The 27757-nt window shown below is 44.7% G+C and overlaps 2 protein-coding genes across 2 annotated transcripts; one reads left to right on the forward strand and one right to left on the reverse strand.

Moving 5' to 3' along the window:
• Positions 1-1015: 1015 nt before the first annotated feature.
• Positions 1016-2887, reverse strand: CCL3 (C-C motif chemokine ligand 3). Its single transcript, XM_005583501.4, has 3 exons — positions 2730-2887; positions 1936-2050; positions 1016-1518 (listed from the first exon to the last, which is right to left on the reverse strand). The coding sequence occupies exons 1-3, from the start codon at positions 2800-2802 to the stop codon at positions 1428-1430; spliced, it is 279 nt and encodes a 92-aa protein (XP_005583558.3). The 5' UTR covers positions 2803-2887; the 3' UTR covers positions 1016-1427.
• A 13558-nt stretch (positions 2888-16445) lies between these two features.
• On the forward strand, positions 16446-18414 carry LOC102136805 (C-C motif chemokine 4). Its single transcript, XM_005583502.4, has 3 exons — positions 16446-16762; positions 17323-17437; positions 18030-18414. The coding sequence occupies exons 1-3, from the start codon at positions 16687-16689 to the stop codon at positions 18115-18117; spliced, it is 279 nt and encodes a 92-aa protein (XP_005583559.2). The 5' UTR covers positions 16446-16686; the 3' UTR covers positions 18118-18414.
• Positions 18415-27757: the final 9343 nt, after the last annotated feature.

A 27757-nucleotide genomic window follows, 5' to 3' on the forward strand; every position in this document is an offset into this window, starting at 1 on the left:
CTGCAAAAAGGATCCTAACTTAGTATGCACTTCTTGTACATATAATGCAAGCAATCCATCTAATAAATAACTTAACCTTTCACAGTAAACCTACAGACAGCATCCTGCTCCACACAGAAACTGGACGTCTTTTCCTTCTCTAACGTTAGCTGTTTATTTTGTAGAGTGTAGATTCTAGAGAAATAATGTATAATACACCTGTTGCCATATGTGGATACTTACCACATTTAGAAAACAGTGGTGAATTCTATTGACAGTGGCTTTTAGTCATTAACATGCTGTGGAACAGCTCATGAGCTTGATAAAAATATCAGTTCCCAGGTCTACACCTAAAGATCCTGTTTAAGTGGCTTCAACAATCACTGCTCAAACACTCTATGTCAACTCAGAATCCTGACCAGAAAGTGGTTGCAATGGATAAAGTATCATCCGCTGAAGAATAGGGTAAGATTTGAGTATAGGTGGATCATGTTTCGGGAAATAACTTGGTCAGTGGTTAACAGCATAGTCTGTAGTTCAATAAAAGTCCAGTTTTGAAATGCAATTGACATTTTACGTGCTGTATAACCTCAACCAAGTTGCCTAACCTTTCTGAGCCCTGGGTTACTTTTCTGTCAAATGGAGGTATTAATAGTACCTAAGCTGTACTATTGCATTGGTAAGATTAAATGAACAATGCATAAAAAGCACTCAGTAGGAGTAAGCCTCAACAATGTAAGTAATTGCTATTAAAAGCTTGATTCATCATGAATATGCGCTACAGAATACTCTGCTTAATCGTATCCATTCAAGTAGCGAATTCTCCTAGAGCATGCATATTACGAATTGAGTTATAACATATTCGTAGTTTCAATGTTCCAGAACTGTGCCTCCGTTGTAAAGTGGATAACTATGTGGTAGCCCTCCCCATCTCTCCCAATTTCCCTCCATTTCACCTCTTCCTAATCTTTGCCTATGATTCCTCTTAACCAGTGATTTTGATTTGCCAGAAAAACAAAACCAAACTCAATACTGGTTTACCTTTTAAAAGAGCATCTTTATTATTTCCCCAGGCCGATCACAGCCCTGAACAAAAGCATCCGATACACATTGGTCAGTCTGGTGGCTTTGGTACCATGACTGTTTACAGCAGGCCAGTGACAGCCAGTCACTTGTCACCAAACACAGTGTGAGGGAAGGGGGAGGGCACAGGGGAACTCTCAGAGCAAACAATCACAAACACACTGTGAAATCGAAAATAAATTACACAAACTAAATAGTATAAATAAATAAAAATTTAAGTTAAAATGAGTCCCACAGTGGCTGTTGGGCAACAACCAGTCCATAGAAGAGGTAGCTGTGGAGGTCACAGGGATGTTCCCAAGGCTCAGGCTCCTGCTCCCCACTGGGTCCACCGAGGTCGCTGGACCTCGAAGCTTCCGGACCCCTCAGGCACTCAGCTCCAGGTCGCTGACGTATTTCTGGACCCACTCCTTACTGGGGTCAGCACAGACCTGCCGGCCTCTCTTGGTTAGGAAGCTGTGGAGAATGGAGGAAGGTTAAGCACTGGGGAATCCAGCAGGGGAATCCTGGGCCCACCGTGGCCGCTCCATCCGCTCTCTGTCCTGCGCAGCTCAGGGCATGCTCCTCTCTCAGCGACCCCTGCCTGTCTCCATCTAGAGAGCTTCTCTCAGGGACTCCGGGCGGGGGGCTCTCAGAGGGTCCTGCTGCCTCCTTCTTCCTGTCCCTTTCCTCCGGGCTGGGGCAGCCCTTCCTGACTCTGTAACACCTGCCCCACTCCAGCCCCAAGTCAGGTCACACCTCGGAGCCCTGCGTCCTGTACCCCCGATAGGCTCCGGAAGGCTGGGCCTTTCCAGGATGGCCTTCTGGCCTGTCTGTGCCCCGACCCTGACACTCCCTACTTCCCTAGAGGCGAGCAGGAAGACTGACACTTACATGACACCGGGCTTGGAGCACTGGCTGTTGGTCTCAAAGTAGTCAGCTATGAAATTCTGTGGAATCTGCCGGGAGATGTAGCTGAAGCAGCAGGAGGTCGGGGTGTCAGCAGCAACTGTGGAGAAAAGACGATAAGCCCGAGTCAGAGATCAGAAGAAAAGGCCAGGCAGCTTCTGATCCCCGAGTGGTTGAGGAAGGCAGGCTTGCTCAGACCAAGTGACCAGAAGGCATTTGGGCGTTTTTGCTGAGAAATGTCTCTTTGTTTCTATTTCCTTCTTTCCCTTGACTCTTCATAGTGGGTTCTCTGTTTCTCTGTGTGATCCAGATACCTGAACAGACTGTTCTCTTATCTCAGCTCTCTTCAGGGAATTTTGTTTAGTTCAAGAAGTCAGACCCCAGCCCAAGAGAAGCCTTGGACATCTCTCATAAGACATCCAAGGGACAGGGCTCCTGGGAGACCTAGGGTAAGCTGGAGAGTGAACAACAGGCCCCAGTGGGAAGGAATCAGCCCTGGATTCTGCCTCTTGCTAACTGATTTGTTTCGAACCCTGTTTTTCTATCTGTACAAGGGACTGTAACTCCCCTGCCCCTGCCTAGATTCTCATACCTGGAGACTAGGGGGCTAAGATCCCTTCTATAGATAAAAATAAAAGTCTTGAAGACAAAGACCTAGATGTTTGGCAGCCCTTTAATAAATTCTCTTTTCTCTTGGGGCTCTAAGGCCACAAGAAAAGACTGATGTGGTCTAACCATGGCCAGAGAGTGGTGATACCCACAACGAAACTTGGACTCACATGTTGCTGAGATCCGGTTGCAGAGAGCCACGGTGCAGAGGAGGACAGCAAGGGCAGCAGTGGAGACCTGCATGATTCTGAGCAGGTGATGGAATGTGGGCTCGAGTGTCAGCAGAACCAAGAAGGGACTGACCCCTCTCTGCTGCCTGTGTCCTTCTGAAGTCTGAAGCCATCTCTCCTTCTCTTTATAGGCAGCCCTGGCAGATGGGGAAATGGAATCTGGGGGTGAGGAGGGAAATTTTTAAGCGTAGTGATGCTGTCATGCTGAGTGTTGCACAATTCAGGGTGCCCGGTGACCACAGGGGCTCAGGATATCCAAGAATAGCATCTCTGAGTGATTCTCTAACTCTCAACTCTCAACCCATGACTGGTTCTAGCTTCATGGGGAAATGGTTTCTCCTGTGAGTGTGAAGAGGAGTGTGTGTCAACCCAAAGCTATTCTTAGCTGGTCCTTTCTCATAAGAACAGGTCTATGCATGAACTCTCCGGCCCCATTCCTTCCCACAGAGCTGCAATTCTGCTTCCTCAGCTGCTATAACCACAGGGGTAGGGTTGATGGGGTGATGCTGTGGAGGGCTGCACAACCCTTCCTCCTCCCAGAGGCAAGGAACTGAATGAAAGCTGAGGAATAGAAAGCATGAGGTCACGTTTCAGTCATTTGTCTATTTATTAGTCACGGAGTGACTAGGGCACTGTGTTAAACGCTAGTTGTGGATCATAAAAATACTTGAGAGGTGGGTGTCAATACGTCAGGTGCCTAGAAATATTCATAGCCATTAACCTAGAAAAAACATTTCTAGGAAAGAGTTCTGTGGAAACAGCCCAAATATGGAGCCATCTTCAAACATAAAGACCCCCGACCCAGCGTCATTTATAACTCTAAATTCAGCAAAGCTCATTTCTCTCCATCAGGGGATGATAAATTATCCACTAGATCATTTATTATTAAGTCTCTAAAATGAATGAAGTGGCATAAATATGCTTATAACATCAGTGGTTTAAAAAAGCAAGATACGACATTATGCAAATTCTACAAACTTTGAAGAATTGTACAAATGTATTTATATATTTGTACAATTATATAAATATATATATTTATTATATATATATATATATATATACACACACACACACATACACTCCTTGCCAACCCTAGGCGTGGAAAAAAATACAAAGGCTTGGAAATACAAACCTTGAAGAATGAATAGTGCTTATATGTGTGTGATAGGTCCCTGGGTGATTTAGTTTCTTATTTTTTTCTTTTTCTGAATTTTTCTCATTTTACTTAGTAAGACTTTATTACCTTCTTGGTCAGCCCACAAATTCATGAACTAATTTTGTTTTAAAACATTTCCAGCATCACTGGTTGAAAAGTGGGTTGTGGTCAGTTGTTTAATCTGAAAGAAATTATTGATAAATACGCTAAAGTTTCTGTTCAATGGTCTTTGCCAAAATGAAGTCTTGATTTTCCATTTCTTTGAACCATTTTAAGGATCCTATACTGTACTTACATAAATCATGCCAAACTGAAGCAGGTTTTTCCTTATTCTTTTTAATACATAATTTCAGTGGTGTGGAAGGGTCTCTACCTTCTCAGCCAGATTATATGCTTTTTTTTTCTTTTCCGTACTTTGTTATTTTATTCTTTCACAATCAATCAGTATACCTCATTTTATAGTGAGAAATAGATTTAGTTGGTTTTAATAATCTTTTTTTCTGAGATGCCCCTGGTCTCGTGGGGGCAGGTAGAGTATGTGAACAGGTAATTGTAGCACTTAGCAGAAAGTGCTAAGACTCCTTATAGAAAAAGAAATGAAAGCTCAGAACCCCACGAGGGGAAGAAGTGACCTTCCACCAGAGGGTTGGGGAAGGCTTCATGGAAGGGATGGAACTTTAGTTGTGTCTGGATAACTGCCCGGGATTTAGGCATCTATAGATGGGTGGGCAGTGGAGGCCCAGCTGAGGCAGAGTCCTGGGTGTGACATTGTGGGCTCAGAGGAAAGAGGGGGTGCTTCAGTGGAGCTGCAGAGTGGTGGCCGAATATGGACGATAAAGCTAAATTGGGACCAAACCAGGACAGGCCTTGAATTCCCCCCAAAGGGATTAGAGTTGATATGTCTAATGCTGGAGAACAACGGAGGACAGAAGCCAAGTGGGACCACGCCTTTGGAATTCTGTCCTTCCTAAGTGTCTGTAGAGTTAGGTCTTTTAATACACATGAGCTCTGTTTCCATCCCACCCCAATGATGGCTAGTGCCAGTCTTGAGGGAGGAGAAGCAGAGGCAAGATCAGGGGCCGTGGTAAGTTTCACCGGAGCTTTGGCATCCACGTATCTTCCCCTATTGCTACCAATTCCAAATAAAGGTATCTCTGTCACTTGTTTCATTAGAAACCTACATCACAGCAATGCCTGCTTCTCACCCCACCCTCTGCCTCCCAGCTCTCGGTTGATACCCTGAATTGCATTCCCTCACTCACTTCTTAGGGGAACCCCCTCCATACTCGTGATTCCGTTGCTGAGAGCTGGCTTCTGTGATTTGCAGAGGGCCAGAAAAAGAAATGGAAACTGCTGAATCAGTCAGTGTTCTGGTTAGGGGCATCCTCTGCCTCTGTGATTACTGCACAGTGTGTTATAATTAGTTATCTATGTAACTTACTCTTCAAAAATCTAGACCGTGTCCTGTTGATTTTATTTTAGTTTATTTTTCTCAAGAAATTTGCAGTTTAATGAAGGCAATGTGGGAGTTTGGAAACAAACTTTTATTTCGTGCTAATGATAGATTAGCAACTACACAAATTTTAGTTCACAATAAGTAATATTTACTGAGAGACCACCATGCACCAGTTTCCATAATAGGGATTTACATGTTTGAACTGTTACTCTTCAAAACAGCCCTATGATTTAGTTACCATTATACTTTCTCAGTTGAACAGGTGAAGAAACCAAAGTAAATAGAGGGTAAGCAATTTTCCTAAGGCCATAAAGCTGATGACTAGCAGAGCAGGGATTCAAATCCAGGTAGTCTGACTCTAGGTACAACACACTACACGTTCTGTACCACAACTTATTATATTTGATCCTCACAACAATCCTATAATGGCAGATTTTTTAGAGTGTCTTCTCAGATCATAAACCAACTTCAGACCATGTCTTGTTGGTTGATTTAAAACAAATCCTAGCACATGATAGTTATAACACGATGAGCCTCCAGACCTAGTCTTTATCTCTTATTATTGTGGTCTTTATAATAAAGGTGATTTATTGAATATATAATTCTATTTCAGTGTTTATATATTAGTAAGACTTTCCCCATCAATCCCCAAACCAGGAAATATATTCCTTTACCATGTGTTTTTGCTTGGAGTGAAATATGGTTGCATACGTAGCATGTGCTTAATTTATATACCTTGAACGAACAATGTAAAGGAGATGTAGGACGGGGTTGAGTTGGGAGGGTCTTAGGCATTTCCTGGGTGGTAAATTGATGTTCCCAGTTGAAATAACGAACCCAGGGTCATGCAGATGGAATTGGTCAGTTTTATATTCCACTGTCTGTGTTAGTTACCAGTGTATCTCCAGTGATAACCACAATGCCTGACATATAGTGAAGCATAATATCTATTTGATGAATAAATAAATCACTGATTTGACTAACAATATGTGTTATGCCTGAACTCTCACTATGGAGTTGAAATACTAATGGGAAGGGTAGGATAAGAAAGGCCATGGTGAGTGGGAGGGGGGAGAGGATCAGGAAAAATAACTAATGGGTACTAGGCTTAATACCTGGGTGATGAAATCATTTGTACACCAAACCCCCATGACACAAATTTACCTATATAACAAACCTGCACATGCATCCAAACACACACACACACACACACACACACAGAGAATCAGGAGAGAGAGTCAGAAATGTGATGGGTCTCCAGAGCCAAGGAAGAATCTTTAAATAAAATGAGAATTGAAGCGGGGCACGGTAGCTTATGCCTGTAATCCCATCACTTTGGGAGGCCGAGGTGAGCAGATCACCTGAGGCCAGGAGTTTGAGACCAGCCTGGTCAACAAGGTCTCTACTAAACATACAAAAAACTAGCCAGGCGTGTTGGCACATGCTTGTAGTCCCAGGTACTCGGGAGGCTGAGGCAGGAGAATCACCTGAATCCAGGAGGTTGCTGTGAGCCAAGATCGCACCACTGCAACTAGCCTGGGTGATAGAGTGAGACTCCATCTTGAAAAAAAAAAAAAAAAGAAGGTGAATGTCCTGATAAAGATGCAATTTGAAAGAGAAATGTAAATTAAACTTATATAAAGAAGTTTTCAGTAACTTGGATCTAAAAGATTATGATTTGCTTTAGAAAGAAAGGAAGGAAGGAAGGAAAAGAAAGAAAGAAAAGAAAGAGAAGGAGAGAGAAAGAAAGAAGAAAGAGAGAAAGAAAAAAAGAAAGAGAGAAAGGAAGAAAGAAAACAGAAAGAAAGAAGATGAAAGAAAGAGAAAGAAGAAAGAACGACAGAAAGAAAGAAAAAGAAAGAGAAAGGAAAGAAAGAAAGAAGAAAGAGAGAAAGAAAGAGAAAGAAAGAAAGGAAGGAAGGAAGAAGGAAGGAAAGAAAGAAAGAAAGAAAGAAAGAAAGAAAGAAAGAAAGAAAGAAAGAAAGAAAGAAAGAAAGAAAGAAAGAAAGAAAGAGAAAGAAAGAAAGAAAAGAATGGAAGGAAAAGGCCATGGTGTCACGGTCTTGATATTTGGGAAACAGACCACCCAAGATTCCTCAGGTGGTGGTGACAGAAAGTAGCCAGCAGTCCACACTGTGGACCCTTCAGCATGGAGGGATTTGATTTGTGTCCCAGCGTTCTGGCTCATTTCAGCCTCTGTGAGGCCCCACCTTGGTCCAGCAGAGCGTCCCAGTCCTGAGCGTGGGGAATCCTGGCTGAGCAGTTTGTCCTCTGCGGCGTCTTTCCCTTGCACTGTGTGCTGCTGCCTGTGCTCTGGCGCGGGGCATTGCTTTCCTTCCAGATTCAGGCCCTGAGGCTCCACTTCCCCGAGTGTCACCCCCGCCATCTCTTTTGGCAGCAGGCGCCCCAGGGATGGGTTCACTGATGATGACACCCTGTTCGGCCCAGCTTTGGCCTCCTTTTCTCATATGTGGTCTGCGTGGTCAGATTGCAGCAGGTGTGGGCCCCGCCTTTCCTGCAGGCAGAAGCAGCAGCCTGGAGTCCCCTGTCTTGCGTCTTAGACAGACAATGTCTCATTGACACAGCCCCCTCTTTCCACAGCCAGCCCCTTGTTTCCTGTCCCGAGTCCTTGTTATTTTCTCTGGCCATTTCTTGCATGTAGGTCAGGGCATATGTCTTGGTACTGGATCTGATCCCTCTCCCGGCCCCTTGCCTCTTCTTCCATATTCTCTACGCAATAAAAAGTGCCTCTTCCTATCAATCTTCCAAGCCAGAAAGCTGAGAGTCACCCTTGTCTCCTCTTTCTCTGTCATCTCCTACACCTCTTCAATCACCAACTCTAGTCTACATTCAATTTTACGTGCATCTGCCTCTCACCATTCCCACTGCCTCTGTCTTAGGTCAGGTTCTTATGGATTCTCACCATGACAACTAGAAGAGGGTCCTAGCAACTCCCTTCTCTTTCCCTTTTCCTTCCTTTCCTTCCTTTAATTAATTAATTTTCTTTCTTTCTTTCTTTCTTTCTTTCTTTCTTTCTTTCTTTCTTTCTTTCTTTCTTTCTTTCTTTCTTTTCTTTCTCTTTCGAGACAAGGTATCATTCCGTAGCCCAGGCTGGAGTGCACTGGCCCAATCTTGGCTCACTGCAACCTTTGGCCTCCCAGGCTCAAGCAATTCTTGTGCCTCAGCCTTCCTATTAGCTGTGATTACAGGCATGTGCCACCATGCCCTGCTAATTTTTTGTATTTTTCGTGGAGACGGGGTTTCACCATGTTGGCCAGCCTGGTCTTGAACTCCTGGCCTCAAGTGATCTGTCTGCTTCGGCCTCCCAAAGTGTTGGGATTGATTACAGGCGTGAGCCACCACGCCTGGCCTAGTTTTGTCTCTTTTTAATCTATCCCACCACACAGCATCCAATATAATTTTGCTAAAGCTCAAATCGGTCTCAGTTTCTCTCCTTTTAACATCTTACAAACATTCTACATCACTTCTGGCATGAAATGGAAGTTTCTCTGTAACCTGATCCCTGTCTACCTCTTTGGCCTCGTGCCTTGCCACGCTGAGACTTCCTGATAACCAAGACTCAGCCTATTTGCACTACCTGTGGTTCCTTAAACGTGCGGTTCTCTTCCCTGATTTTAATGAAGGAGGTGTTGACTTGGTAAAGCACAATTTCTCCTTCTTATAAACCACAAGGCAGAGTGTAATACTACAAAAGTGGGCACATCCCATGACAGCTGCAGGGATTAATATTTAGAACCAATAAGGAAAAACACTATGTCATTCCCCAGATTTTCTTTTCTTTTTCTTTTTTTTTAAACGGAGTCTCACTGTGTCGCCCAGGCTGCAGTGCAGTGGCGCGATCTTGGTTCACTGCAACCTCCAATCCCACCTACGCCTCTCCCTGGGTTCGTGATTCTCCCACCTCAGCCTTCTGAGTAGCGGGGGTTACAGGCATGCACCACTATGCCTGGCTAATTTTTGTATTTTTAGTACAGACGGGGTTTCACCATGTTGTCCAGGCTGGTCTTGAACTCCTGACCTCAAGTGATCCACCCGCCTCGGCCTCTTAAAGTGCTGGGATTATAGGCATGTGCCACCAAGGCTGTCCTGTAATTCCCCAAATTTTCTAAGGAAAACAGGAAATCTATGGATCTTGCTGTTCAAAGGCATGCAAAATGCAAAACAGAAAAGACATTTTACATTAGAATAACAGAGACTTTGGCTGTTATGCTTTTAACATATATTTATAATACAGCACACTTCCCTTTTCTGGTTTATTCATGCCCTAGAGCCAGACTTCTTGGCTTCAGCTTCAAATCTGTTGTGTGTCAGCTGTGTGTTTTTCCATAGGTTACATACCTCTCTGTGCTTCAGTTTCCTCATGTGTGAAAGGGGATAGTTACAGCACCTACCTCAGAGGGCCACTGTGAGGATTAAATGCATTAATATCCATGAGAGGCAGAGAACATTACCGGTTCACAGTAAGTGCTGTGTTAAGTGCTATCTACTATTATTACTATTACCATTTTATTATTATTGAAATATTTCAATATGTCCATTTTACATCAAAAACAAGTGCAGGTCTCTTGTTCTTTGCCTGCATACCCCTGTCCCTGTCTTTGCCTGGCTAATCTCAGTTCAACCTGTAATAAAGAAAAGTTAGAGCAATGTAAATGGACTGATGTGAATAGTAGAGTGATTAAATACTTTTGGTATATCTATACAATAAAATATGCATATATTCATGCCATTTTTGAGTAATATTTAAGTTTGTAATGACACAGAAGAAGATTAAGTAACAATAAGAATACTAGTTCATGAAAGAATATTAAGTACCAGTAATAAAATATGAAACTAGGTACAGAATGATAGGGCAATTTTAATTTTCTTATTTATGTGTCCCTACATTTTCTCAGTTTTGTACAATGACCATGTATATTTTCTATAAAAGAAAACCAAACTAATATACTTTTTTTTTTTTTTTTGAGACAGTGTCTTGCTCTGTCACCCAGGCTGGAGTGCAGTGGCACGATCTCGGCTCCCTGCAATCTCCACCTCCCAGATTCAAGAGATTCTCATGCCTCAGCTTCCTGAGTAGCTGGGACTACAGGTGTACGCCACCACGCCACACCAAGTTTTTGTATTTTCGGTAGAGACGGGGTTTCACTCTGTTGGCCAGGCTGTTCTCAAACTCCTGACCCCATATGATCCACCCACCTCGGCCTCCCAAAGTGCTAGGGTTATAGGCATGAGCCACCATGCCTGGCCTATAAATTTTTTTTCAGAAAAAAAATTCATGTCTCACATTTTTTGGAAGCCTTCCTTAACACTTCACTACCACCATCTAAAGTGCATACCCTCACCCTCGGACACAATGCCTGTCACACAGTAGCTGCTCAATAAAGCTTTACTGAATTACGTTCATCTCTTGCTGGAGTATTCCCTATGACCTGCATGGAAAGAGGCCAGAAACAATTGGCAGGAAGATGCTTCACAAGGAATACTGGAAGTTTTCTTATCTCATGACTGCTGGTGAGGCTTTACCCCCTCTCAGGAATTTAACATCTCCTGAAGTTGCTGACCTCTACCTTTCACAACTAAGAGCAGGCTGTGGCAGGCGACCAAGGTCCATTTCCACGGTAAGAAGAGTGGGGCCGGCCAGCTCCGTAGTCAGAGTGTGGCAGTCACTGATGAGCTACTCCAACCAGCTCATTGTCCTACGAATTTCATCCTGAAGAATTCCGCACTCTGGATAATTGTGTACTTGTTTCTTCAATTCACAGTTCAGCTTCTGCTCCCATTTCCTCCAAAGTGACTTGGACACCATATTGACAAAACCACAGGATTTGCCTCTTGGTTTATTATCTTGGCAAATGACCCTATGTTCCAGCTCCCCTTGGCTTTCCAGTCTCCACATTTGCCCTCCAGGGGTTCTCTAGTTCTACCCATCCCACCTCTTAGAGGCTACCTCTTGACCCCACAACACCCAGTGGTCTCAGCACTCTAGGAGGGGCCAGCATGTCCAGATTGACTGAGTCTGTTGTGATCAGAGGTTGCCTCTACGTGTAATCTCAGAGGGTCATACCTGTAGAGCGACTCTGGTCATCTCTGAACTGGGAGTTGAAGACCCTGGGTCTTGACATGCATCCTGTGTGACCTTGATCAGGTCTTTCCACTTCTCTAGGTTTTGCTTTCCTAATCTATTCAGTGGCAAAACAGATTGGGATCAGGTAAAACTACAGGCCATGGATATGCTGAGGAAAATGAAAAAATACCAGGACATTTTCAAGGTCATCTTACTGCTATGGCTGCTGGGCCTGCCTGCAGACTGGGAAGTTGAGAGGATAACACGACAAGACAAATGTAAAAATGCCCAGAATGGAATTATGAATATAGCGGTGGTCGAGCGTGTGGAGGTGGAAACCTCTAAATGACCACAAATGAGGAGGAAAGAAGGGCTTCCCTGCTCAGGGGTGAGGGGGTGGACCCCTGAATGGAGCTCCCTGGAACCATGGATGACCCTTGCTGTCACTTCTTGCAACCCTGAGCTACAAAGAATTGAGTCCAAGAATAGTATCCGTTATGATAAAACTGCTGGATGTGTGGGTTGAGCGTGGGGGAGAAGGGGAAGTACCACACTATCAGGGCTGAGAAATCACCTTTTGGGTGGAACGTCAGAACACCCAGTTCACTCATACTCAGTTTACTCATTTGACTATATAAGGGTTCACATCTTGAGTCCATATTACTCATCGCATCCCCTCCATGGAGATAAGCATAACACAGTTTCTGCATCAAGGAGCTCACTTTCCAGTTGGGGAGGCAACCACACGAATAGATCAATATGTGATAGGTGGTAAGAAGGAAATAGTTCAGGAGAATGTAGGAGCACAGGGAAGGACACAGGATTTACTTGGGAAAGAGGTCAGGGAAGTTTCTCTAGAGAACATGAGCATCTTTTTTGTCGTGTATTTGAGAGTTATTTGTTATCATCGTTTATTGGCTCCCCTTGGCTTTCCAGTCTCCACATTTGTCCTCCAGGAGTTCCAAATGGCACCAGTGCCTAAATCTTGGGGTGGGGGGAGTTAATCTTGGGGTGGCTAAACAAAATGATACAAGTCCTTTTTACTCTCAGTGTGGACTTCCACTGGGTGCAGACACAGTATTGTTGTTAGGATCTTCACGAAGACCCCTCAGAACCTTTTACCTCCATGAGCCAAAGATCGGATCAAGGCCAGGAAACAAAAGTCAACAGACAAACTCATTGTATGGCTCAATGATGACTAATCACTCATTTTACCAATCATTATTCTCCTGAAACCCAGAACAGGCATTCTCCTAATCCCTCCACCCTGCTCATTCAGACAGCTGCTCTGGTGGGGATTGAGACTTAACTTGGAGCTACTCATCTACAGCTGAGAGACAGCCTTCTCCATCCTTCAGGCTTCCTGACACTTTGTTTCTTCCTCTGACATGACACTTAGCTTATTCCACCTCGTGGCATAGTTATTTCTGTCACTGTCAATGCCATCTCTAGACATGGAACTCTTCGAAGGCAGGGATGGGGCTTCGTTCAGCTCTGTCTGCCCTGAAAAACAGCAGATGGTTAGTACATTGGGTTGAATCAAAATGTCATAGATAACGAAGTCTGTGTGAATCCAGAGAACATGAGACACATTCTGCTTCTCTTAAAGTAAGGTCCTTGATGCATGAAGATGAAACTGCACCGACTAGGAAAGGCCAGGAGAGGTACCAACACATGTGCTACCAGGGAACACGGAACATTGCAGCTGGGGGCAAGGGTCTTGGTGACGATCAGAACATTTGAAGCAAGAGCTGTTCAAAGAAAAGGGGGAGAGAACAGAGGAGAGAAGTGCAGCTTGTGTGTGCGGGTGGGGGAGTAAGGGAGAATGCTGAGGTAGGATGACCTTGTACTTTATGTAATGACCCTGAAGTACCCCAGGATGCTGCTCCAACCTCTCCTATGGCTCCCAGATGCTGTAGGTCCCTTTTTTTCCTTAATTTGTATTTTAGGTTCAGAGGTGCATGTGCAGGTTTGTTATATAGGTAAATTGTGTATTGTAGGGGTTTGGTGTACAGATTATTTTATCACCCAGGTAATAAGCATAGTACTCAATAGGTAGTTTTGTTTTTTTTTTTAATCTTCACCCTCCTCCCACCCTTCACGCTTAAGTAGGCCCTGGTACCTGCTGTTCACTTCTTTGTGTCCGTGTGTACTCAATGTTCAGCATCCACTTATAAGTGAGAACATGCAGTATTTGGTTTTCTGTTCCTGTGTTAGTTCACTTAGAATAATGGCCTCCAGCTCCATCCATGTTGCTGCAAAGGGCATGATCTTGTTCTTTTTTTTTTTTTATGACAGAAGTATTCCATGGCATATATATATATACACTACATTTTCTTTATCCAGTCTTCCATCAGTGGGCATTTAGGTTGACTCCATGTCTTTGCTATTGTGAATAGTGTTGCAATTAACATACATGTGCACATGTCTTTATGGTAGAACGATTTATATTCCTTTGGGTATATACCCAGTAATGGGATTGCTGGGTTGAATGGTAGTTCTGTTTTAAGTTCTTTGAGAAATTGCCAAACTGCTTCCCACAATGGCTGAACTAATTTACATTCCCACCAGCAGTGTTCCTTTTCTCCACAACCTCACCAACATCTGTTATTTTTTGACTTTTTAAAATAGCCATCCTGACTGGTTTGAGATGGTATCTTGTTGTGGTTTTGATTTGCATTTCTCTAATGTTTAGTGGTGTTGAGCATTTTTTGTATGTTTCTTGGCCACATATGTATGTCTTCTTTTGAAATGTGTCTGTTTATGTCCAATGCCCACTTTTTAATGGAGTTGTTTGTTTTTGCTTGTACATTTGTTTAAATTCCCTATAGATTCTGGATATTATTTGTCAGATGCATAGTTTGTAAATATTTTCTCCCATTCTGTAGGTTATCTCTTTACTCTGCTGATAGTTTCTTTTGCTGTGCAGAAGCTCTTTAGTTTAATTAGATCCCATTTGTTAGTTTTTGGTTTTGTTGGGATTTGTTTTTGGCATCTTCATCATGAAATCTCTGCCAGACCCTATGCCCAGAATGGTATTGTCTAGGTTATCTTACAGGTTGTCATATTTTTATAGTTTTATAGTTTTATAGTTTTAGGTTTTACATTTAAGTCTTTAATCCATTGTGAGTTGATTTTTATACATGGGGTAAGGAAGGGGTCCAGTTTCAATCTTTTTGTACAGCTAGCAAGTTATCCCAGTACCATTTATTGAATGGGAAGCCCTCTCCCTATTGCTTGTTTTTGTTAACTTTGTCAAAGATTGGATGGTTGCAGGTATGCAGCATTATTTCTGAGCTCTCTATTTTGTTCTATTGGTCTATGTGTCTGTTTTTGTACCGATGCCATGCTGTTTTGGTTACTGTAGCACTGTAGTATAGTTTGAAATCATGGCTCCCTCTTTTTATTCTTCTTTTTTCTTTCTCAGAGAAGAGCACGTAACAATGTGGGGTTAGGGGTGAGCCAGCAGGTTAGAGTAGTAGAGCTAAAGGCAGATAGAGATCTTGATCCAATTATCTTCATTTCCTTCATTTGTCCAACTTTGCACACTCCTGTATGCAGGGCCTTTGTAAGCTTCACCTTCTGTACAGGTGCCCAGCAACTGTTAAACTAGCCAGGGCTTAACATGAGCACAGGCATTCCCTATGGACTGACTGGGACACACCCACATCCTCAGATTACACATTTTGTCTGTAACATGGATAAACTCATTACTAGGTATACAATTCTGTTTTGTTTTGTTTTGCTTTGCTTTGTTTTGAGTCAGGGTCTCATTCTGTCATCCAAGCTGGAGTGCAGTGGGACAATCACCACTTACTGCAGCCTGGACTTTCCTGGGCTCAGTGATCCTCCCACCTCAGGCTCCTGAGCAGCTGGGGCTACAGGTGTGCATCACCACTCCCAGCCAAATTTTTTTTTTTTTTTTTTTTGTAATTTTTTGTAGAGACAGGGTTTCACCATGTTGCCCAGGCTGGTCTCGAACTTCTCGGCTGAAGTGATCTGCCTGCCTTGACCTCCCAAAGTGCTGGGATTACAGGTGTGAGGCCCTGCACCCAGCTCAATCCTGTTTTTATACTAGAAGAACATTTTCTATCTGGGTCTTCCAAACTTGATTCTTACTGGTTTATTTGTCCTGTTCTTTTATTGGTCCAGGAAAATATCCTGAACTCTTTATTTCTCCTCCATTCCCTCCTTGTTCTAGGACAGACTAGCTCTATCTCTTTCCTGAATTAAGTCCGAATACAATCGGTCTTTGAGTGTGGAATAGCTCCTAGCTGTCTATCAGTCAATGGTTTCTCTTTGTGGTCACACTCTATGTTTATTCTGGAGACTATAGCATGTAAAGAAAATGGACTTGGGAGTCAGATGAATCTTGATTCAAATCTTGGTAGTGCCATTCATCAGCTGTGTGGCACTGAGCGCATCAGTGGACCACTCTCTAATCCTCAGTTGTCTTATCTGTAAAACGAGATGACACACCCCTGCCCAGGGTTATGGTAGGATTAGAAATAATATGTGTAAGACAGCTTTCCCGGTGCCTGATACAAGGTAATTGTCCAATAAGAAGTTACAAATGTTCCTGAGTCACCCTTCTGGGTTCCTCTGCACATCCAATGCTGGACTCTTCATGCCCAAGGAAACATATGGGGCACAAAAGTCAGTGGCTCTCAGCTCAGCAGAAGAGGCACAGGAAGGGGATGGGCGGGGTCCTGGCTCCCCCTTTGTCCTTGGGGCCAGGCTTGTGGCCAGCCTGGAAAGACTGACATGAACCCTCCAGCATCTGGGGGTGCCAACCACCAAGAGCAGCACAGTTCTTGTCTACAAGCCACTTGTAGCAGGTGTGAACATTTCATCTTTCCTCTGGGGGTTGCAACTCTCTCCCCAGTCTCGGTCGCTGCCTTTGGTTGTACCACTTCCCTTTTCTTCTCGCCTGAACCTCCCTCATCTTTGCTCTATGGTGACATCGCCCTGGGGAAGAGAAGCTGAGAGGAACTCCTCACTCAGCTAGCTTCAGGAGCCATGACATCATCTGTACCATGGAAATTCCGCTCACTCTCCTGAGCCCCCACATTTGTCCCAGGCCTCAGAGTCTCTATAAAGAGAGATTCCCAACTCAGTATCAGCACAGGACACAGCTGGGTTCTGAAGCTTCTGCGTTCTGTAGCCTCACCTCTGAGAAAACCTGTCTTCCACCAACACCATGAAGCTGCGCGTGACGGTCCTGTCTCTCCTCGCGCTAGCAGCTGCCTTCTGCTCTCCAGCACTCTCAGCACCAAGTAAGTCCACTTTCGCAGCTGCTATTTCCAGAGCCGAGGTGTAGGCAGAGTCTTTTATTCTAGTTGTGGCTGCTCAAACAGTGGGATCTGGGGATGGGACAAAAGGCAGCTAGGAAGATGGTCATGAAATGTACTGCTAAATGTAGAGTCTAGTAGATATTCAATAACATTGAAGTTCCTATTTTCTGAAGAATTTGCAACCAGCAGAGGAAAAGGATGGGCTGGAAGTCAGACTGTTGAACTGGCTCTGCCTCTAATTACTTGTTCAAGCAAGCCCTGTCCCTCTCTGTGCCTTGGTTTCCCCATCTGTCACATGAAGGGGATGCGATGTGTTCTGAGACTGAATCCAGTTCCAGTCTTCTAGATTTCTTTCTTGTTCTTCTCTGAAGATTCACTATTCAGAATAAGACTCCTGCTCAAGTTAGGTGGGAATGGATACAAGGGACCTTCTTTGGGGTTCTGGTAGCTCCACAAAGATGCTCAATGAAGACGCAAAGTTAGAAGCCAACATAAACAGCTCCCATGTGCAGGGTTGATCTCACCCTGGCCTTTCCTTTCAGTGGGCTCAGACCCTCCCACCTCCTGCTGCTTTTCTTACACCATGAGGAAGCTTCCTCGCAACTTTGTGGTAGATTACTACGAGACCAGCAGCCTCTGCTCCCAGCCAGCTGTGGTGTGAGTATCAACCCCTGGGCTGCTCTGGGAGGCAAGGGCGAGGGCTGGATTTTAAAAAGGGGCCTGTTTTGGAGAGGGGGTGATTGAGCAGTGGGGAGGCAGCTCTCAGGGCTGAAGCCTTCCCTGAGAGCAGTGAGGACACAGGTCATGAACTCACTTTTCAAGTGCTGAAGGCGGCTGAGTGGGAGCCGAGAGAGAAGGGGGTTCCTGGGGAGGAAGTTATCCAGAGGACAGGAAAGCAGGGGAAGTCGGACAGGTCACATGAGATAGGGACCAATTTCTTAAACCGTGCTAGAAAGACATGTGGAAGAGTCACTGCCAGGCTGGCAGGGGATGGGGAGATCTGTTCATATTGATTGCAATGCCCATTTGTTCCTAATATGGGCAACCCTTGGGGCCCACAGCTAAATCCAGTGGGTGGAAGTTATAGGGAGTCTGGTTCCAGCACTGCCCCAGGAAGGATCCCATGCACCAGAGCTGCCCACATGGACCATGGTCAGGCAGAGGAAGATGCTGACCACAGGCAAGGGATAAAGCCAGATGACCTCAAAGGTCTCATGGGATTCTCATCTGTCCGCTCCTTGTTCTACAGATTCCAGACCAAAAGAGGCAAGCAAGTCTGCGCTGACCCCAGTGAGACCTGGGTCCAGGAGTACGTGTATGACCTGGAACTGAACTGAGCTGCTCAGAGACAGGAAGTCTTCAGGGAAGGTCACCTGAGCCTGGACGCTTCTCCATGAGACGCATCTTCTCCACACTCAGGACTCCTCTCCGCAGTTCCTGTCCCTTCTCTTAATTTAATCTTTTTATGAGCTGTGTTATTGTATTAGGTGTTATTTCCATTATTTATATTTGTTTAGCCAAAGGATACGTGTCCCCTGTGGGGATGGTCCACAGTCACTGTTTCTCTGCTGCTGCAAATACATGGATAACACTGTTAATTCCATGTGTTTTCATAATAAAACTTCAAAATAAAACACAGACAGTTACTTTGTGATTTTAATTTGATTTGGGGGTAAAAGGAATTGCCTGGTACCATTGGGAGGGACAAACTACAGTTTCTAAGAGGAGTAAGATTGAGAAATTGCTGAGTCCTTAATATGAGCTCTGGGCTGAGCACTCTTCATACATGATCTCACTGCGTACTTTCAATGAGGCTTTTCACACCATTATGAAGTAGGGACTGTTGTCCCCAGTTTCACAGTTAAGGAAACAGAGGCACAGAGAGGTGAAGTGACTTGTTGAGGCTCGTAGGTCTGCTTGGGGAGTGTCATGAAAGAATGCCCCAAAAAAGGAGCTTATCATTTCAACATCTTGAGGGAAAGTTGTAAACAGGGGAAGCAGCACAGCAAAGGGGGAAGAAGAGTGAGAAAATTGACTTCATCCTCTTATTATCAGCATAACATTGGGAAAGTCATCTTGCCTTATTAGATCTCAGTGTTCACACCTGTGAAATGGGGATAATATTAAACACTTCGAAGGGCTGTTATAAGGTGATGTGTAAAGCACCCATCATAGGACCAGGCACCTGGAAGTTTCTCTCCTTCCCTCTCTGAGCTTCAGCCTTTTCACTTAAAATGGACCCAGAAATTATCAGGATCATCATGAGGATTAGATTAGTTAGTTGAAAGATCAGCACTCAAAGCCCAAGCTACTGTGAAGTGTTGTCATGAGGACAGTAGGATGGAGGTCTGGTTTTGTTTGGAAGTGTTGCAGGAGTAACCTAAAGCCACTTCTACTTAATTATCCTTCAATCAGAACTGCCTATTCCATGGGTCAGAGACAACACGGCTCCGAAACAGAATTACATGCACAATAAAGCCTGATCCTCAGGACATAGACTCATAGTCTACTAAAGCTAAAAGGAAACTTTAGACCATCTGGTCTAAGCCTCTCATTTTATGGAAACTGAGGGCCAAGGCTTGGGAAGTAACATGCCACATGCCACTCAGCAAGTACATAGCAGAGCAGGGCCTTGGCCAGTGCCAGCTCCCAGGCTCGGGCCCTTTCCTGTACACCTTCCCTAGTGACACCCTCTGTGGTCGTCAAAAGGGAGACCGGTTGAGTAAGGACAAAGCAGAGACTACCTTGAAAATCAGTTGAGTGTTCTTAGTCCTATGCAAAAGCAGAACTGGGGCCCTGTACTTCTCTGGGGAAAACAGACACAATTCCCTTTCTGTCCTGCCCTTAGTCACCCCTGTCATTCCAGAGCCCCAGTGGAAGCCTCCTTCACATTCTGCTGGGACTGAGAGAAGGAGGTTAGGGGGCAGAGCTCATCCAAAACAGGTGTGAGGAGAGGCTAACAGCAAAGAATGTGCCTGGCCGTAGTTTCTGCTTTCATTTGCCTAGATCTGAGCTGTCTAATATGTTAGCCACTGGCAAAGTGGCTACTTACATTTGCATTACATTTAATTAAAATGAAATAAAATTTAAAATTCAGTTTCTGAGTCGCACTAGTCACATTTCAAGTGGTCAGTAGCCCCATGTGGCTAGTTCCCATGCTGAACAGCATGGATTATGGAGTTTCTATCCATCATCACAGAAAGTTCTGCTGGAGAGCACTCTCCTAGAATGTTCTCAGAGCCTACAGAAAGTGAAGGGAGGAGCAGTCGGGATGACCTGTAAGATTAGGGTGTGGATTTGGAGAAAAATATACAATTCTATTACAAGGGGACGGGATGGGAGAGACAATGGATGACCCAGGCCAGAGACAAGGTATAGATCACTGTGGTAGCTGAATAATGGTCCCCAAGACATCCACATCCTATTCCCCAGAACCTGTCAATGTCCCTTTTATAGCAAAATGGACTTTGGAGATATGATCAAGTTAAGAATCTTGAGATGAGTGGTTGCCTTGAATTACCTGATCAGGCCCTAAATGTAGTTGTAAGTGTCCTTATAAGAGGGAGGAAGAGAAAAATTTGGCAATAGTGGAGAAGGTAGCAATGTGACAACAAAAGCAAGATGCTATGCTGCTGGCTTGGAAGATGGAGGAAGAGGCCAGGAGCCAAGAGGTGTTAGGATGCAGCTCTAGAAGCTGGAAAAGGCAAGGAAGTGGTTCCCCCACTAGAGCCTCCAGAGGGAGGGAGTGCGGCCCAGGGAAACTAGTTTCAGACTTCTCACCTCCAGAACTTTAAGAGAATAAATATGTGGTTATAAGATGCTAACTGTGTGGTAATTTTTTTTTGCAGCAGTAGGAAACAAATACAACCACCAACTGACGCATCACCGAGGTGACCCCCAATAGCTCAGTGTGGCAGGAAAGGGAACATTCTAGATAGAGGGTGAGCCAAACCTCCCTGCAGGAGGGACCCAGGGTGAAAGGGACACACCTCAAGATGAACTATAATGAGGAGAGGCGTCCCAAGGGGAGATCTGCTTCAGCAACTGAATTCTGGGGCTGAGGCGTGACCCAGGGTCCAGGACCCTTAGGAAGCATGCCTCTTCTAGAGACACCTAGGGCGCTCTGAGGGGTCCTGGATTCCTATCCGGGAGAGTCCATCCTGTCATCTGTCAGATGCAGCCCAGAGCAGAGCCATGACCTGTCTCTGGTTCATCATTAGTGAGCAGGCAGGGCTAGGGCCAGAATCCAGGTCTCCTCCCTCACAATGGAGTCCCTTTCCCACTAGTGCCTGCTTTTCAGCAAATGGGAAGGAAGGAGCTCAGCTCCACAGAGGCAGGACCACCATGGAAGACTGCAGGAGGCCTGGGCAGCCTCATGAAGAAATGCTTCACCAGGAGTTACAAACGGCAGCATGGAATCCTCGAAGTGGGGCAATGTGGGACTTCACCTGTTGCACAATATGAGACTGTTTTTCCCTATCTCCTCTTTTCATACAACTTCCTTTTCTCACCCTGGGCCCAGAGATCTGGAATCTGCTCATTTGACGTTCCAGTTGAGGTTTCTCCTGCTTTCTGGGTGGGGGCGAAAGCCAGAACAGACAAAGCAGGACACTCGAAAGGAACTATGGATTATGGAGCAACCTCTAGACATCCGGCCTGTCTTCCTGCTCCTTGCAGTGCCCGCCTGCCCCAGCTCACTCTCCAGATGGGAGTCCATTTCCTTATGTACATGTTCCTTTAGGACACGTTCATGCAAACATGTCCTTATCCCCCATCCCACCTCAACCTGGAACCCTCCATCATGCTCCCATTGACACAGGCATTTTCCTCCAAGGAGGCCAGGAGCCGAGCAAGCCGAGGCAGGGACCAGTTCGAGACCAGTCTGGGCAAACATAACAAGACCCTGACCCTACGAAAAATGTCAACATAAGCTGGGTGAGGTGGCACATGCCTGTAGTCCCAGCTGTCGGGGGGTTGAGGCTGGAGGATCGCTTGAGCTCCGGAGGCAGAAGTTACAGACAGCTGAGATGATGTGACTGCACTCCAGCCTGGGCGCTAGAGCAAAATCCTGTCTCAAAAACTAAAAAATAATAATTAAAAAAATACAAATAAAAAACAATGCAGTATAACAACAATCTACATTTACATTTATTAATAGCATTTACATTGTTTATGTATTCTAAGTAATCTGGAGATTAAAGTATATGGGAGGATGTGCATAGGTTATGGGCAAATAATATGTTATTTTATATCAGAGCCTTCAGCATCTGTAGATTTTGGAAGCCATGAGAATTCCTAGAACCAATTCCCTGTGGATATCAAGGGATGGCTCTATATGATAAGTGTGTAAAATATATATGTTCAGAAGGAATCAGAAAATCAAAATTAATGTTTTTCAGGGAAGATGGGCTTGATGGGACTTGATGGAGGATGGTCTGGGAGACTCTCCCCTTCTATGGAAACATTCCCAACTGGGAGACCAGCACAGCTGCAGGGAAATCATTTCTTCATGCTGTGTTAGCTGCTTCTAAATCTCAGGACCCTACGTCCCTGGGCTCCTCAAGCAGATGTTTGTTATTTCCAGTGACTCCTGATTCATTTCCTTAGGGGGTCCTCTCTTCCTTCTGTTAGGGACTTGAAAGGGAAAAGAGCCAGCATTTGCCAAGCTCCGTAAAGTGCCAGGGGCTATACTGCTTTGAGTTTCATATATAGCCTTTTTTAATCCTTGCAAAATCTCAGGTACAGTGGCATGTGCCTGTAGTCCCAGTTACATGGGAGGCTGAGGCGGGAAGATTGCTTGAGCAGGTCAAAACTCCCATGCTGATTAGTAGTGGGATCGTGCCTGTGAATAGCCACTGCATTCCCACCTGGGAAACATAGTGAGACCCTGTCTCTGGAAACAAAAACAAAAACAAAAACAAAAATCTAAGGTAGATATTATTATTCCCATTTTAAAGATGAGAAAACCAAGGCTCTGAGAGGTCAAGAGGTAGATCCACAGTGTGAGGACACTGGTTTTGTTTTATCCTAATTCATAATCCCTGCAGACATGTTTGATTTATATTAGCTCTTCTTTTCTATAACCTGCCTAAACAGGTCTACCTTGGAATAGCAAGCCTCTTTCGCTTCCATCCTGCCTTTCTAGATCTCCTTGATTTGGGAGGTTGGTGGAGCTTGTCTTGTTCTCCCCCTTCATTTCCTGAAAAGAGTGAATCCCTGAATCTTTCAAGTTGGCTGTAGGGGAAGTTATTACATCTATGACTCCAGATGAAGTCTGCAGATTCAAGGCCGTAACCACCCATTAGAACTTCTGACAGATGAGCATCCACCAAGGAGTTTGATATCATGCACTTAATGGTTTTAAAATTAATAATTTTTGAATAGATAACAGTAGACATTATATACAATTCAAATGGCATAAAAAGACAGCCAACCAGAAAGTAAATCTCCCTCCTAGCTCTGTCACCCAAATATCTGTTACCCAGGGTAATGTCTGTGTGACCTAGGTAAATTTCCACACCACTTTAACTCTGCTTATCTTCAGAAAACAGGATGCCTGAGGTCAAAAGTTCCCCCTCGGGACCAACAGACTAAGACTGCTGGGGTCTAAGATGGCAGCTCGCTTGACCTCTGATGAGCCTGTAACTTCATTATAATCTAATTTCCGTGCTAAATGACACTCCCACCACCACCATGACAATTGACAATCTCCACACAACAACTGGAAGAAACCATAAAAGGACCTAAAGAAAGGCAGGAACTCCAATTCCAAGAAGCTCTTCACCCATTCTCAGAAAATACATGAATATTCCTCCCCTGCTTTTAATGCCCAACCCCTTCATTAAATATGTTCTATTATCTGTGATTTCCCGGCTCTCTGAGCTAAGAAGTTGATTTGTGAGCCATGCTCCTGCTTCTCAGTTCCGTGGCTGTGATGTTAATCAATGTCAACTAGACTGGATTGAGGGATATAAAGTATTAATCCTGGGTGTGTCTGTGGGTGTTGCCAAAGGAGATTAACATTTGAGTCAGTGGGCTGGGGAAGGCAGATCCACACTTAATCTGGTGGACATAATCTAATCAGCTTCCAGCGAATATAAAGCAGCCAGAAAAACATGAAAAGGAGAGGTGGGCCTAGCCTCCCAGCCTACATCTTTCTCCAGTGCTGGATGCTTCCTTGTGATCATGTAAGTTAACATTTAACAAATATCTCCTATGAGTTCTGTCCCTCTAAGAGAACCCTGATTAATACAGATTTTGTTACCAGGAGTGGTTCTAGAGAAACAGAATATTAAGGATGGAGTTCTTTCGTTGGTTTTGTGGTTTCTGGAATTGGCTGCTTAATATGGTTAGACCCCAAAATGCTAAGGACTCTACTTCTAATAGTATGGAGAACACTGATAGTCCTTGGTGTGGACTGTTTAGAGAGTTAAGCAAAATAAATAAACACACATGACACTCCTGATTCACTGCTTGTGAGAGGCAAGGAGTTTAGTGACTCTGTACATAATACTTTTGACCCTATGTGGAGAACGAAGGAACATAATGAAGCTAGTTGGTTGCTCCTAAGTTCAGTAGACAAAGTGGTGAAAGAAAATGAACTCAGAGATTCTGTCTCCCAGCTTCAGAAGCAGATACTAAGCCTCAAATCTGCTAAGATTGCCATGAGTGAGAGCCTTATCTCCTGTACAGAAAGAGCTGAAATTGTAGAAAAACAGACAGAAGCTTTTATCACGCAAGTGGCTGAGCTGCAACAAAAGGTGCATGCACAGCCTCACCAGGTGTCTACTGTTAAAGTGAGGGCATTGATTGGAAAAGACTGGGGCCCTGCAACTTGGAATGGGGACATGTGGGAGGACTCTGATGAAGCTGGGGACACTGAGTTTGTAAACTCTGATGAACCTCTTTTGCCAGAAGGAACAGCTTCCCCATCCCCAGTAGTGGCAACATCCCCTCCTCGACCCATGCTGCCATCAGCCTTTTCACCTTTGTCTGAGGAGATAAACCCTGTGCTGCCTGAGGCAACAGGGATGGCCTCCCCTGACACAGTTGCCAGGCAAAATAAGGTTGATTCCCATCAGGAGCCACACCTAACACACCTGTTTGCTGGTCCACTACATTGATGACAGTCTAGACCTGTAACTAGACTAAAGTCTGGTCCATTACACTGATGACAGTCTAGACCTGTAACTAAAGTCCCAGTGGGCCCCTGGAGGTGAGGTTGACAGTGTGACCCATGAGGAGGTGCATGTCACTTCAAAAGAACTGTTTCAGTTCTCTAACTTATAAAAACAGTAATCTGCAGAACAGGCATGGGAATGGATATTAAGGGTATGGGATAATGGTGGAAGGAACATAGAGTTGGATCAGGCTGAATTTATTGATTTGGGCCCACTAAGTAGGGACTCTGCATTTAATGTTGCAGCTTGGGGAGTTAAAAAAAGATTCTAATAGTTTATTTGCTTGGTTAGCTGAAATACGGATTAAAAGATGGTCCACCGGGAGTGAGCTGGAAATTCCTGATCTCTCTTGGTTTAATGTAGAGGAAGGGATCCAAAGGCTTAGGGAGATGGGAATGGTGGAGTGGATTAGTCACTTTAGACCTACTCATCCCACTGGGAAGCGTCCAGAAGATACACCTTTGACCTTGAGAAATAGATTTGTGAGCGCAGCACCAGTATCTTTGAAGGGCCCTGTGATTGCTCTTGTCTGTATGTCAGAGATAACAGTGGGAACTGCAGTCACTCAACTACAAAATTTAAATACAATGGCAATAATTGGATCCCAAGGTGGCAGGGGCCAGTGACAGCACTTGACTGTCAAAGGCAAGGTGAGTGTAGATACTGTAATGGATAGCAGAGGCAAAGTGGCAATCAGAATAGTCTGACTCGTGTAGAGCTCTGGCGTTGGCTAATTAATTGTGGTGTTCCTAAAAAGTGAAATTGACAGGAAGCCTACTGTATTCCTACTTAAATTATACAAACAAAGAACTTCCAGGTAGAATGGACAAAAGACTAATTTGAATAATAAAAACAGAGAATCACGGCCCCTTAATCAATTTCCAGAATTGAGCCAGTTTAGAGGTTGAAGCAGAGGCCGAGTCCCCTTGAGGAAGGACCCCACTACATTACTGACAATTTATGCAGTGAATCTTTCTCCCACCCTTCCCCAAGGAGACCTCTGGCCTTTCACCAGGGTAACTGTGCTTTGGGGAAGGAGAAATGATCATACATTTTGGAGACTTCTGGATACTGGCTCTGATTTGGCGTTGATTCCAGGGGACCCAAAATGTGACTGTGGTCCTCCAGTTAAAGTAGGGGCTTATGGAGGTCAGGTAATTAATGGAGTTTTAGCTCAGGTTCAACTTACAGTGGGTCCAGTCGGTCTCTGGACTCATCCTGTTTTCCCTGTGCCAGAATGCATAATTTGCATAAACATACTTAGCAGCTGGCAGAACCCCTACACTGGCTCCCTAACTGGTAGGGTGAGGGCTATAATGGTGAGAAAGGCCAAATGGAAGTCATTAGAGCTGCCTCTACCTAGAAAAATAGTAAATCAACAACAATACCACATCCCTGGAGGAACTGCAATTAGTGCCACCATCAAGGACTAGAAGGATGCAGGGGTGGTGATTCCCCCAACATCTCCATTTAAGCCTCCCATTTGGCCTGTGTGGAAGACAGATGTGGTTTCATTGCTTGAGCAAATTAACATGCCTCCTGGTGCCTGGTATGCACCAACTGATTGGCAAATGCCTTTTTCTCCCTTCCTGTCCATAAGGCCCACCAGAAGCAATTTGTCTTCAGCTGGCAAGGCCAAAAATATACCTTTACTGTCCTACCTCAGGGGTATATCAACTCTCTGGCTTTGTGTCATAAACTTATTCAGAGAGACCTTGATCACTTTTTGCTTCCAAAAGATATCATGCTGGTTCATTACAATGATGACGTTATGATGATTGGATCCAGTGAGCAAGAAGTAACAAACACACTGGACTCATTGGTAAGACATTTGCATACCAGAAGATGGGAAATAAATCGGACTAAAATTCAGGGAACTTCTGTCTCAGTAAAATTTCTGGGGGTTCAGTGGTGTGGGGTCTGTTGAGATATTCCTTCTAAGGTCAAGGATAAGTTGCTGCATTTGGCCCCTCCTACAACCAAGAAAAAGGCACAATGCCTAGTGGGCCTACTTGGATTTTGGAGGCAACACATTCCTCATTTGGGTGTGTTACTCTGACCCATTTATTGAGTGACTCAAAAGGCTGCCAGTTGTGAGTGGGGTCCAGAACAGGAGAAGGCTCTGCAATAGGTCCAGGCTGCTGTGCAAGCTGCTCTGCCACTTGGGCCATATGACACAGCAGATCCAATGGTGCTTGAGGTGTCAGTGGCAGATAGAGATGCTGTTTGGAGCCTTTGGCAGGCTCCCATAGGTGAATCACCACAGAGGCCTCTAGGATTTTGGAGCAAGGCCCTGCCAGCTTCCTCAGATAACTACTCTCCTTTTGAGAGGCAGCTCTTGGCCTGTTACTGGGCCTTGATGGAAACTGAATGTTTGACTGTGGGTCATCAAGTCACCATGTGACCTGAACTGTCTGTCATGAACTGGGTGTTTTCTGACCTATCTAAACATAAAGTGGGCCATGCACAGCAGCATTCCATCATCAAATGGAAGTAGTATATATGTGATCAGGCTCGAGCAGGTCTTGAAGGCCAAGTAAGTTACATGAGGACATGGCTCAAATGCCCAGGGTCTCCACTTGTGCCACCTGCCTTCTCTCCCCAGCCTGCACTGATGGGCCTATGATCAGTTGACAGAGGAAGAGAAGACTAGGGCCAGGTTCACAGATGGTTCTGCACGATATGTAGGCACCACCAGAAAGTAGACAGCTGCAGCACTACAGCCCCTTTCTAGGACATCCCTGAAGGACAGCGGTGAAGGGAAATGTTCCCAGTAGGCAGAACTTCTAACAGTGCA

This window comes from Macaca fascicularis, chromosome 16, assembly GCF_037993035.2.
Source record: "Macaca fascicularis isolate 582-1 chromosome 16, T2T-MFA8v1.1".
In the NCBI taxonomy this organism is placed as follows: domain Eukaryota; kingdom Metazoa; phylum Chordata; class Mammalia; order Primates; family Cercopithecidae; genus Macaca; species Macaca fascicularis.